This window comes from Prosopis cineraria, unplaced genomic scaffold, assembly GCF_029017545.1.
Source record: "Prosopis cineraria cultivar Desert tree isolate PC_DT_omini unplaced genomic scaffold, ASM2901754v1 PC2, whole genome shotgun sequence".
NCBI classification, from domain to species: Eukaryota; Viridiplantae; Streptophyta; class Magnoliopsida; order Fabales; family Fabaceae; genus Prosopis; species Prosopis cineraria.
The window spans coordinates 9,966,175-9,978,805 of record NW_026555333.1 but is presented as its reverse complement, the minus strand read 5'-3'; the positions used below and the strand labels follow the sequence as shown (position 1 = coordinate 9,978,805).

At 32.5% G+C, this 12,631-nt stretch overlaps 2 protein-coding genes across 3 annotated transcripts; one reads left to right on the top strand and one right to left on the bottom strand.

Annotated features, from left to right (window-relative positions):
* Positions 1–2,535: 2,535 nt before the first annotated feature.
* On the top strand, positions 2,536–7,410 carry LOC129302874 (metal transporter Nramp2-like). Of its 2 annotated transcripts, XM_054941752.1 has the most exons (5): positions 2,536–3,438; positions 4,818–4,954; positions 5,102–5,241; positions 5,359–5,754; positions 6,684–7,410. In XM_054941752.1, the coding sequence occupies exons 1-5, from the start codon at positions 2,858–2,860 to the stop codon at positions 6,903–6,905; spliced, it is 1,476 nt and encodes a 491-aa protein (XP_054797727.1). In that variant the 5' UTR covers positions 2,536–2,857; the 3' UTR covers positions 6,906–7,410. The 2 variants fall into 2 exon arrangements, with proteins under 2 accessions (XP_054797727.1, XP_054797726.1); XM_054941751.1 differs by having other exon boundaries at positions 2,538–3,438; positions 5,102–5,754.
* A 4,306-nt stretch (positions 7,411–11,716) lies between these two features.
* LOC129303907 (peamaclein) lies at positions 11,717–12,398 on the bottom strand. Its single transcript, XM_054943493.1, has 2 exons — positions 12,237–12,398; positions 11,717–12,119 (listed from the first exon to the last, which is right to left on the bottom strand). The coding sequence occupies exons 1-2, from the start codon at positions 12,316–12,318 to the stop codon at positions 11,935–11,937; spliced, it is 267 nt and encodes an 88-aa protein (XP_054799468.1). The 5' UTR covers positions 12,319–12,398; the 3' UTR covers positions 11,717–11,934.
* Positions 12,399–12,631: the final 233 nt, after the last annotated feature.

Genomic DNA, 12,631 nt, shown 5'->3' with positions numbered 1-12,631 from the left:
GCCAAGTGACAAGAGCCTCTCAGCGGCAATTCAAAATTGAGAATTCGAGGAACTGTGAACGAATAAAGAAACGAGATATGTCATATGAGCAGGGAAGGTGAGAAGGGCAAGTGATTGAGAGAATCACTAAGCAGAACCGGTGAAAGTGGTGGAGCATGCTCACTTTCTTTCTTACATGAACAAATCCAATGTCTGCGGCTATGGTTGCAGATGCGACCGAGGAAGGATGCCAAAATCAGCTGTATCCAAACAGGAAGACGCTTGTGCTTTATTTTAAGATAAACACTCTACCTTGCCTCCAAATATTATTCTCATCGCCTTGTGTTGACTAAAACCACTTTCATAATCATGGCCCACAAAAGCCTTTCTCAATTCTAATTACTATCCTTTAGGCGCTTGTTCTGTGTTTTCTTAAGGACTCGTTTGTTTTAGTTTTTTCATAAAAAAATCGCTTATTTTATTTAGTAGAATACAATGATATTTGTTTAAATTTCTTAAATTCAGAATTTACACAAAAAAAATCACATTTTTAATTATCTTGAGAAGCTGCTTTAAATAATTTTTGAAAATAATCTAATATAGTAGTTGAAAAATATTATTATAAAAATACAAAATATGAAAAATATAATAAAATTTTAAAATAAATTATTTTTATAAGCCATAATTTACAAAGATATCATAAGTCTAAAAATAACTATGACAATCATTTTTTATTATTACACCCAACATAAAAAAATTTTTATATAAAATTTCTATAAAATAAAATTATTTTTATAAACATTTTAAATTATCTAAAATTAACTTATTTTTTTAACCTTGAATAAATAGGCTCCTAGTTTCTCTCTTTCTTTTCGGCCAAGGCACAGTAAAGTGGATGCCCAGTGCAGAGTTTTTGTCTTTTTTTTTTTTTTTTTTTTTGGGTTGGGTGAGTTGATCACTCCATTTTTTCTTCACTCCTTTTTCATCCACTTCCCCACTCTTCATTGCATACTTTAAAAAATCATTTAATAGATATTATCATTAATAATACCTTTAATTTAAAATTGACTTCTTGAATCAAAAGAGCGATAAAACTAAAGCTAAATGATTCCCCCTAAAAAAAGAATGGGTTAGGTTGGATACATATAGCTCCGTCAATATCTATGCTGCAGCTTCTTGTGGCAGACTCATCCAAGACAAACAAAGCAAATGAATTAAAGGCTTTTTCAAATATCTTGGATATCATCCAAGTACGGTGGCCGAGCTTATAAATATCTTGAAAGGACTTAACATCTGTTGGGCTGAAAAGTTGAACAAAGTTAATATATACTCTAATTTTATAAAGGCTATTTCATTTATCTGCAATGAATTCTCTATCAATCATTTACTTTATTGCCATTATCAATGATATCATAGATCTCATTTCATTAGACTAAATTGTTTCCTTTGATCATGCTTTTAGAAAAGTAAATACATGCGCTTATTAGTTGACCTATCAAGCCTCTACTAATAATTTTAATATACTTATTTTGGATTCTCTGTACCTGGATTGCAAGGATTTTTTTATATAATGACATGAATATTCACCTTGGATAACACAATTTACTTGTGGTCTTTCACTGAAAAAAAAAAAATGATATGAATGAGAAGATGGGAAAAGTGGAGGGAGGAAAAGTAGAGACTCCTCCCTGGTTGAGTTGGGCCTGCTTTTGATTTTGAAGAGGTTGAAGTTCCACTATTACCCTCATGTAGTAACGATTATCTTGTTTGTTTTGTAATCCACGTGGGTGACACACGCCACATTCAGATGGCTAAATGCGCAATGCAAGGGACGTCTATTTTGCTCTCGGTGGTAAAAACTGCTTGCTGGATTAGAGTCCCCACGGTTTTTTTTTTTTTTTTTTTGTGACCAGATCTAGCGGCTTATTTTAAAACCTTGTCGCTGGTTATGTGAAGCATTAAACTAAATTAATATTAATCGACAATATAAAATTATAATAAGGTATATTATTCACATAAAAATTGAAAATATATGAAAAATCACACGAAATTTGTAAAAAAACATGTAAACATACTCTCTTCATTCTAAATTACAAAATAAAATTGAGTATATTATTTATTTCAAAATATGAGATAATTTAAAAAAATATCATTTTATGAATAATATATTTTTAATATTATCTTTTAATAAAATAATATTATAACATAATGATTATATATGTTGAAATATTTTAAAATTTTATTTTTAAAAAGTAAGTTTATAAAATATCGTTCTTGTGTTTTATTGATATGGATAATTTATTTTTTACTTTACCTCATGATATATGAAATTCAAGAAAAATTGCATCATTCATTATTTATAAAAGTTGTGCCCCTTTTAATATTTTATTTTGCATTGATGATGACAAAGACATGATAATTGCTTTAAAAATTAGGTTATTTTTAGTTTTAAATATGTCTAATAAAATATAATGCACAAGAAAATTACCTAATTTGCGGAACACGGCATGCCTCCATCTTCCTCTTTTAATCTTCTTCCCGAGCACTCTGCACTAAACATGACTTTGATCATTTTATGGCAACATATATGGTAACACGCCACCAAAGCTTCTCCGAGTCACAAATTTAGCCCGTCATCCTTTACGTGTCGGGTTGCTATTGGGGCACTCCACGCCATTTGGTGATTCGGCTCCATGAGACGGTTATAAATTCTGCAATTCACGGCGGCAGCTGGTCGTCCACCTCCACCTCCACAGCCCTACAATATAACGCACGCCATAATTGCACACTGCTCCTTTCCAAACCTGCCGGAAATTTAAATTGAATAAACCTAGCATTTATAGACCTTTAATTTAAGCACTCTCCTCGCAGCTTGGCAATGACCCCGCACTCACGAGAAGATGAGTCTCCAGAAGACGACAAGGACGAAGAAGCCAACCGCTTGCTTCAACCCCAATCTGAATCCCAGACTTCGTCACTGGACGACGACGAGGCCGCTTATGAGGCAGGGGAGAAAATTCTCATAGTAGATTTAAACTCTATCGACGATAAGGATTCGACGACGGTGCCATCTTTCTCGTGGAAGAAGCTATGGCTATTCATGGGACCGGGTTTCTTGATGAGCATAGCTTTTCTGGATCCGGGAAATCTCGAAGGGGATCTCCAGTCTGGAGCCATTGCCGGCTACTCCCTGCTCTGGCTATTGATGTGGGCCACCATCATGGGTTTGATGATCCAGCTTCTTTCCGCAAGGATCGGGGTGGTCACAGGCCGGCACCTGGCGGAGCTGTGCAGAGACGAATATCCTACGTGGGCTAGGTTGGTGCTGTGGTTCATGGCCGAGCTGGCCTTGATTGGTGCTGATATTCAAGAGGTCATTGGGAGTGCCATCGCTATTCAAATTCTTAGCCATGGGGTATTGCCCCTTTGGGCGGGAGTCGTGATTACTGCTTCCGATTGGTAGGCTCTTGCATCTTTTATACTGTTTGGTCAAAAAGCTTATCCTTCTGCGGTTTCAAATCTCACAAGGCGTCATATTGTTTGTTTAAGTTCTGAGAACCGTGCTAATTACACAGCGATTTCTTGCCGGGTTTGAACTTCCAAATTAAACGGACTTTGGCCAGCAGTGAGTATCGTTGTTTATTTTAACGAAAAATGAGATTTTTATTATGGTAAGGCAAAAAGGAATATCACCAATATGTAGGGAATGAAGGCTCTTTATCCACAGATTTTTGGTCACGTTATATGCTGATTTGTACGGATCTAATGGAGCAACTGGTAATTGTAGTCGAAGATTCTGGATTCAGCTTAGACGTTATATATGCATTTGTGTAGGAGTTCACAATTCTTAATTCATTCCGTATGTTAAGAACTTAGAAGTACAACCATTAACGCTTGGAAGCTCAAAAGAATCCCCCGCCCAAAAAAAAGGGATGAAAGAAATTTTCAATTTCAGTGTCAAAATTAAGCATATAGACTTTAAAAATGAAATAGAGAAGACAATCTAAAGCAACATTTCTGATGATTGCAGCACTAGCAAAGGCTGTAAGGATGCCTAATTTTACACATGAAACACATGCCAAGAGTACAAATTTTGTTAAAGATCATAACCATCATGATTCAAGACTTCAACTCATAAAAAAGACATGAAAATGTAATTATTAAGGTCCTCTGAGTACAAATTTTCTTAAATGACTGCTAATCCATTTTGTAATACTTCTATCTCTGATATATCAAAAGTCTCTAGAACATATATCGGTGACAAGTCGAGCAACTGATCACGCCTTTCTCTAGGACTCATGTTTAAGTTCATATTCAATGTCCAAAATTTTCTGCTGTATCTTGCATCCTTTATAATGATATTATCGATTCTGTTCCAACCTCTCTCTTTCTCTTTCTACTTTGGTGGTTCTTCTTCTGTGATGGTTTTGTTAGAACATTGCTTATCTGCAACAACTTGGTGTGTTTATTTTCAAACTTCTCATCGGACCACATCTTATTTCTTTTAATTTAACTCTTTAATTATGGAATCCCTATGCCTTCCAATTGAGCTGCCTTAGCTCACCAAAAATTTTAAACATTGATCCTGCTTTGTAATTCATACAGTTTTAGATTCAGCGGTAACAACTAAAGGTGTATATGATTGTTGTAGTTCACAATTGAGTTTTTGTCGGAGAACCGTTATTTACCAGTTCTTCTCCTCTTAGATCAATTGTCCTTCCCTGGTTTCTATTTTCTGGCTCTAGTTTATATAAGTCTTGTGATCAATTGCTTGGGAACATCTTACTTTTTATGTCTAAATATGTCTAACTTTGGTTTGTTTTCTCTGTGCTGAACAGTTTTGTCTTTTTATTTCTTGAGAATTATGGAGTAAGGAAGCTGGAAGCTGTTTTTGCAGTTCTCATTGGGACAATGGCCATTTCTTTTGCCTGGATGTTTGGTGACACCAAACCTAGTGGAAAAGAACTCTTGATGGGTATTTATCTAATAATGGAGTGTGAATATGGCAAAAATATGTTTCTTCTGTATAATTGCTGCACCGTCCCCTGCGCTGTTCACAAAGAAAAGGATTTTACTGTTCTTGGTATGTTCATGGTATAACTATGTTTCATCCTTCCTGCAGGTATTTTAGTTCCAAGACTTAGCTCAAAAACAATACGCCAGGCTGTGGGGGTTGTGGGTTGTGTAATAATGCCTCACAACGTGTTCTTGCATTCTGCTTTGGTTCAGTCAAGGGAAGTTGATCTCCGTAAGAAAGGCCAGGTGCAGGAGGCTCTTAAATACTATACCATTGAGTCAACAGTTGCTCTTTCAGTCTCCTTCATCATTAACCTATTTGTCACAACAGTTTTTGCTAAGGGGTTTTACGGTTCAAAGCAGGCCAATAGCATAGGATTGGTTAATGCAGGGCAGTATCTTCAGGAAAAGTATGGAGGAGGGCTCTTCCCAATTCTTTATATATGGGGTATTGGGTTATTGGCAGCTGGACAGAGTAGCACCATTACTGGCACATATGCTGGGCAGTTCATTATGGGAGGTTTTCTCAACCTTCGGCTAAAGAAATGGTTAAGGGCATTAATCACTCGAAGTTGTGCAATTCTGCCAACTATGGTTGTTGCTATTATTTTTAATACATCCGAAGCATCATTGGACATTCTGAATGAGTGGCTGAATGTGCTTCAGTCAATGCAAATTCCGTTTGCACTTATCCCTCTGCTCACCTTGGTCTCTAAAGAGCAGGTCATGGGGACCTTTAGGATTGGACTTGTTCTTGAGGTGCGTATTTCTTGTCATTATTTGTTCATTTCATCCAATTTTTAAGATCTCTTGAGCAAGTTCCTGCATCCTTTGTTGTGTGAAGTTGTGTTTACATTTTTTTTTTTTGGAGAACTTGGTTTTAATAAGTTATAAGAGTCACAATGAATTGAATGTCAAAGAAAGGAGATAAAATCTTCCCTTTTAGATTGTTGTTCGCAGCCACCGTTAGGATTTTCAGGTGATTCTTTGTTTAGATAACAGTGCTGGGAGATCTTAATAATCAAATCTTGGAAACTATTATTATGTCTTTGGCTATATGCATTTATATAGATGGATCATAATGTTTGCATACACCGTTTGCTATGTGGAAATTATGTCTGTGTGATATGACCCATCTTGTTTTGCCAAAGCTCAAGTGTAATTGGTTCCAATTTTCCTCACCATTTTAGTTCATCCTTGAAGTTCTGTCTTTACTCGGTTGTGTTTGTTTGTCATGTTTAGTCTGGACTTTTATCTTGGGCTTGATCTATGTTACCCTTTCTGTTATTGTTTCAGTTTTTTTGTAATTAGGCATTGAAAATTGTTGTAAGTTTCTATCAAACATTGAGCTTAAGTGCTCTGATTATATTTAATTGGAAATCAACTGATTCTGCATGGTTAAAAATAAATTACTTGGAAAATGTGACTATTACTATAAAAATATCGATGCCAATCCAAAGGAGAAGTCTTTAGAGGTACTACTCTTCTGCCAAGATGTGCTCCTCAGATCATAAATGATTCCCTGTTATTTCATGTTCATGAGCTGCTTTAATGTCAGGTTATAGCGTTGCTTATTAACTCGGTAGTTCAGGAAACTGATTTTGGGCATTTAAAATCATCTTATTTTTGTTTATAATGTCCTTTCATCCTTTATTATTATTATTATTATTATTTTTTTTTTTTTGTAGAGGGTAGCGTGGACTATTGCTGCGCTGATAATGGTGATCAATGGCTATCTATTGTTAGATTTCTTCCTTTCGGAAGTGAACGGTCTGCTGTTTGGTTTTGTAGTATGCTCCTGCACAGCTGCTTATGTAGCATTCATTGTATATTTGATTTCCCTAAGTGGTGCTCTTCCTTTTTCTTGGGTTACTCTACTTGCCAAGAGATTTCCTTTTTCTGAGATTTGAGTCAAATTCATGCGTCATGAAAGAGACTGGAAAGAACTATTGCTGCAAACTCCTTCTAGACAATCTTACATGTGGACTTTTGCTTTTTACATCAAGAAGAATGCTTTGCAGTGTCTCCAGCCTTGGCACACGCACCAAGGGGAGCACGAGGTTGGACAATTGAGAACATTTTAGTCAACCGGACTTAACATTTTTTCAAGAGAGTTGCGCCGGTTACCTTCCATGTTGACAAGATGAGAATATCCTTTTCCTTGGAAGATGTGGACTGTGCAGCATTACAGCATTGCATGACTTATTCTTTTCATACAACATGTAAACTGCTTCAATATTCTTTGATGTAGACAAATTGTATGTAACAGTCAAAACAATGATTTCAAGAGGGGACAGAGTAGATTTTCCAAGCCGAGGGTGGCTGGGGAGAGCACAGAGATCAGTTGTAGGGGTTAGACGATATTCAACAAGGAGTAGGTTGCTTTGATTTTGTCTAAATTACTGTTGGTCATAATCTCATTGGTGCCATTCATCGGTTAGTGTGCACTCACAAGCGGGCTGCTAGAACTGAAAACTCTAACCGAAGTAACAGACTGACTCCGCCTACGATGGTGAACAAATTGAAGGCATGATGTGTTGTAATAATTGAATGATGTGTCAAAATGATAAATCCTAAATTGCTCACATAAAAGGAACTCCAAGGGTGTAAGTATCAAGAAATGAACATGGGTTAGTAAGTGAGTTTGCAAGAGAAGTAAGCTTGTCTACATAATATAAGCTAGTGTAGGGTAGTTGCAGTTAAAATTAGTTGATTCATCCTTTTAGGTGCAAGTTAATCTAGAACTGACAACCTTTAAATTTGGTTGTTTGAAATTCAAATGTGAATGTCATTAGTTTTTTGGTTTTATGGTAGTTCATGCTCGTGGCCCGTGCATGATTGTGTTTATGGTCTTTAATTTGGCATCTTAAGTGTCCAACGTTTGTGTTCGGATCATAGCCTATATAAAGGCTTGCATGTAGCAAGAGCAACTTGCACCAACCTTTGAGCTTTATATCTATTCCTCCTCCTCTCCAATCCTGCTTTGTTGTTGTGTTCATGAGTTTATTCTTACTAGTTTTTTTTATTCCGTGTTCTTGACTTATAGTATAGAATGAGTTTGTTTAATTTGAGTGAGCTGTCGTGCAACAATCAGTATGGCAAAATCGTGCTTAAAGATAATGTTTTTCGTCATGACTCATATTTAGAATTTCCACTTGTTGCCAACGAGATGGACGATGATGGTTAACAAATTGCTACTACCTTTTTGAACCATGATGTAGCTGATGTCTGCTTATTGTCTTCTATACTTCATTTTTTTAATAAAATAATAGTTAAAAAGATTATCTCTATCTTGAATTTTACATCATTTAAAATAATTTTTTAAAAAAATAAAAATTAACATGAACCTTCTAGATTTAATCTAAATGATTCAGATTTTGGTGCTCATCACCAATTTCTGCCCAACATGATCGGTTCTATCTCAGACCTTAATTGATTTCTAATATTCAATGTGCCATTTTTTTTCTTGGGCCAAATCAATGGGCCAATTAAATAGTAGGGGCACGGGTGGTACAGATATACTAATTCCTGACACAAGGGATACCAAATATTGCGGTCCTAACGTAAGTATGCAAATGATAAAGATACCTGATAAAGACAAATATTATATCTGATTAAACAATCAAAGCTAAACTCGAGTCAGCCTTTAAAAAAAAAAAAATTGAGTTTCCTCATTTGCACCTATGTTCTACTTTCCGCATGAAATTTGAAGTGTGAAATTAATATTAACTAGTGTCAGAATGAAATCGATTTTGACAAACATGTGGGTCTTTCTCTTGCAGGATAGGGTAGTGGAGCACATAACCGTAACCCACATGGGCCCTATTAGCGATTTTCCGGCTTTTAATATGACTCTTTTACTTTGCGAAAGATGGAGGCAGTGGCGGAACCTGTGTGTAATATGGGTCTCCAAACATTTACTCCGGTAATTTAAAAATATAAAATATTTTTAAAAAATTAAATATTTAAAAATATAATTTATTTTTAATTTTTTGAAGTTAATCATTACTTTTTTTAAAAAAATGTCTCTATTAATAATAACTTTATGTTATTATAGAGTATTTAATAAGAGTAAATATGAAAAGATAGAGTTAGTTGAAAAGTAGATAATCAATTTACTAAAAGGTGAGATTCGATAAAAATGTCTTATATTTTTTAACGAAGAGAGTAGTTTTATAAAAAACCTCGACCACCTATAATATTCCCTTTTCTTCTACTTATGGGATAAAAGAACATAGTTTTTTTTTTTTTTTCTAGTTTATAACTCATGTCATTAACATTTTTATTATAATTTTTTTATCTTTTATTATTCTTTCTGTTAAAAAATTTAAAGTATTTTTTATATTTTAAGGTATAATTATTATTTTTATAAAAGTGTCTATGATAAATAAATTACTTTATATTTATTTTAAAGCAAAATACTTTATTATATAAGAGTAAATATGAAAAGATAATGTTAATTTAAAGATAATTAATTACTTTATTATGGGGTGAGATTTGATTAAAATGCATTACATTTTTAAACCAAGAGAGTAAATATTAGTGAGAGAAGTATGCTATTGAAATATGCATATTTAATGTTACCAAAATAAAAGTAAGCATATTTAATAGAGATGAAATTAAAAACTTATTAAATTTTAATGAATTTAAAAAAAAATTAAATTTGATAAAGCATGTTGGACGTGATTTATGTGAGATCTGAAGATAATTTTTCTGTATTTTATTAAATAAGGAAAAATATGAAAAATAATATTAATTTAAAGACAAATATTTAACTTATTAAAATGTATAATTTAATTAAAAATATAATATATTTTTAATAAAGAGATTGTATTTAAAAAAAAGTTGCCCCCTATCAACCTAAAGCCTGGTTTTACCCTTGGATATAGGATGTATTTTAAATTATGATGTTATCATCCGTTTTTCTTTAATTAAAGTGTTAGCTAATTGTAACGTCTCATTTCGATTCATGTTATTTAGTTAAAAGTAGCAAAAATTTATATACTTAACCATATATATTTAAGATATTTATTTTTAATTAAATCAAAATAAGTGTATCTATTATAAATTATTTATTTTATAATAATTTTTTTTATTAATATTATTAACATATTAAAATTTACATGTCTTAATTAGATTGGATGAAAGTATATTAAATATATAAGTCTTACCTTTAAAAGTATATCTGTTATTAAGGATGAAAGGAAATATATTTAGGCTTAAATATTATTCCTCTATTTTTATTTATAAATTATTTTTAATATATTTAATTAATATTAAAAAAATATTAAAACTTATTTACTCTATTTTAAAATTTAATAAATTTTAAATTTTATTTTTATTAAATATATATATTTTGAAATTTAATAAAAATTTAATAATATGATTTATAAATATGATATAATTTTTTTAACCTTATGAATAGAATCAGAATAAGAATAACTTAAAGACTGTTGTGCGTGACAGCTTGTGGTGTTGGTCATCATAGACATTAGACTGCTTTCCCCAACCAGACCAATAAGAAAACCTTCACCTATTTTCCTTGGATTAAATTAAGGACGCCAAACAGTTCACATTATACATTCTTTAATAATTAAAAACAGAAAAAATGACATTAAAATCTATCTGAGATGGATAAATAATAATTTAATTTTTTAAAATGCAATACTTTTTTTAAAATTTTAAAATTTTTTTTATCATCAATAAATTTATATAAAATATTAAATTATTTTTGTTAAAAATAAATAATTCACAAATTTTATTTAAATATTCATAACTTTCCTTCTTATATTCACAACAATACAATAATAAGTTACAACTTTGCATATTAATTTTTTTATTTACTGTTGCATTGTTGCGAATATAAGAAAAAACTTATGAATAATTAAATAAAATTTATGAATAATTTATTTTTAAAAAATAATTTAATAATTTATATAAATTTATTGATGAGAGGAAAGCTTTTAGAGACTTTAAAAAAATTATAACATTTAAAAAAATTAAATTATTATTTATACATTTTAGTAAAATATAATTGTCATTTTTCCTTAAAAATACGATTATATAAATTTTTCATATTACATATATCAGTAGATTGAACTAGAATGAAAAATATAAAAAAAAATAAATAATAATGTAATGATTATCATCCTATACTGTATTTTCGTTTCCTCTCTCGTCACTTGCCGAAAAGCAGAAAACGCCAAGACTGACTAGAAGGTTCCGAAGTACTCAGGAAAGAAGGTTAATTGGCGTAAAAGGACAAGGTCATTGGCCCATTTTGCATTCGCTGCGTTTTTGGTTGGCAAGAAGATAAAAAAGAACTCCTAGTGTAAACAAAAAGATTGTGTAAACAAAAAGATTTTCTTCAACCATTTTCCAAAGCCTGCTTTGTTGGTTGGGAACCAGTTTTCTAATTTCTCTTGTTTATAAACTACTTTTAATATATTTATCACAATAAAAAAATTAAAACTCATTAATTCTATTTAAAAATTTAATAATTTTTAAATTTATTTTTATTAAATATATATTTTAATAATATATTTTCTCTCTTTTTTTAAAATTTAAACGAAAGTTAAGTAAAAAAATTTATAATAAAAAATTAATAAAGTAACTTGTAAATAAGATCAATAAATTTTTTTTTATCCTATAAATGTGATTAAAGGGAGTAAACTAGTGGGAGTAACTTCTATTAACTTATGTATGAGTGGGCGACAACCCATAGAAAGGCACTTATTTATTCATTACCAAAGAGAGACGTAGTTTACATTAGATTATAAGAGTATGCATAACCCAACGATCGGAGCATTATTCAGACAGACCCAAAATCCTAGTTACAACCAAATTACTAAACATATGGAAGTGTAGAATATCAAATTGTACTAAATAACTCAATAACATGTTTGGGGTCCACGGCCAAATATGTATGGCGATATATGATCAAGGGCATTTTGGCTTGCCCTTGGAGTTCTTGAGATCTCTGTAGCAAGGACACTCATGCTTGTTGCCATAAGTCCCAGAAGGCACGCAATTGCACTTTTCGCAGCAGATCCCACAGAACCTCAAACATCTGTCCTGTCTTCCAGCTTTCGAACATCTCTGCCCGCATTTGGAATCGCAGAACGCTAAATATATACATATATTAATCCACAACACAGCAGATCAGTGTATATGTAAACCGTTCTATGCAAAGGAAAAGAAAAATTAGAAATAACGAGTGAATTAAGGAGAGCTTGGCTTACGTGAACCAGCCATGGTGACCTCAATGAAAGAGGAACTCAGAACAAGGCAGGCCAGGAGGAGAGTTGCAAAGAGCAGCTTCATCTTGTTGCTTTATCCCAGAGACACTGTAACTGAGGATATGTTTGGAGTGTGATTGAGATTGGAGGAAGGAAGGAAGGAAGGAGACAGGTATTTATAGTAACGAGGAAGGGTTGGGTGAGAACTTAGGAAGATGTTACTGTTGGAGAATTTATTACTGACTAGTAACTTCACAGAGATGCAAGCGAGCGACAGCTGGCTAGGGAGGGCACGATGCGCCATTCTTATTGGCATATTGCCTGCCATATTGGTTGTATTGTATGGCTTGTTATTTGCTTTTAGCTAGGGGAGGTACGTACGTGGCATCTGCTCGTGG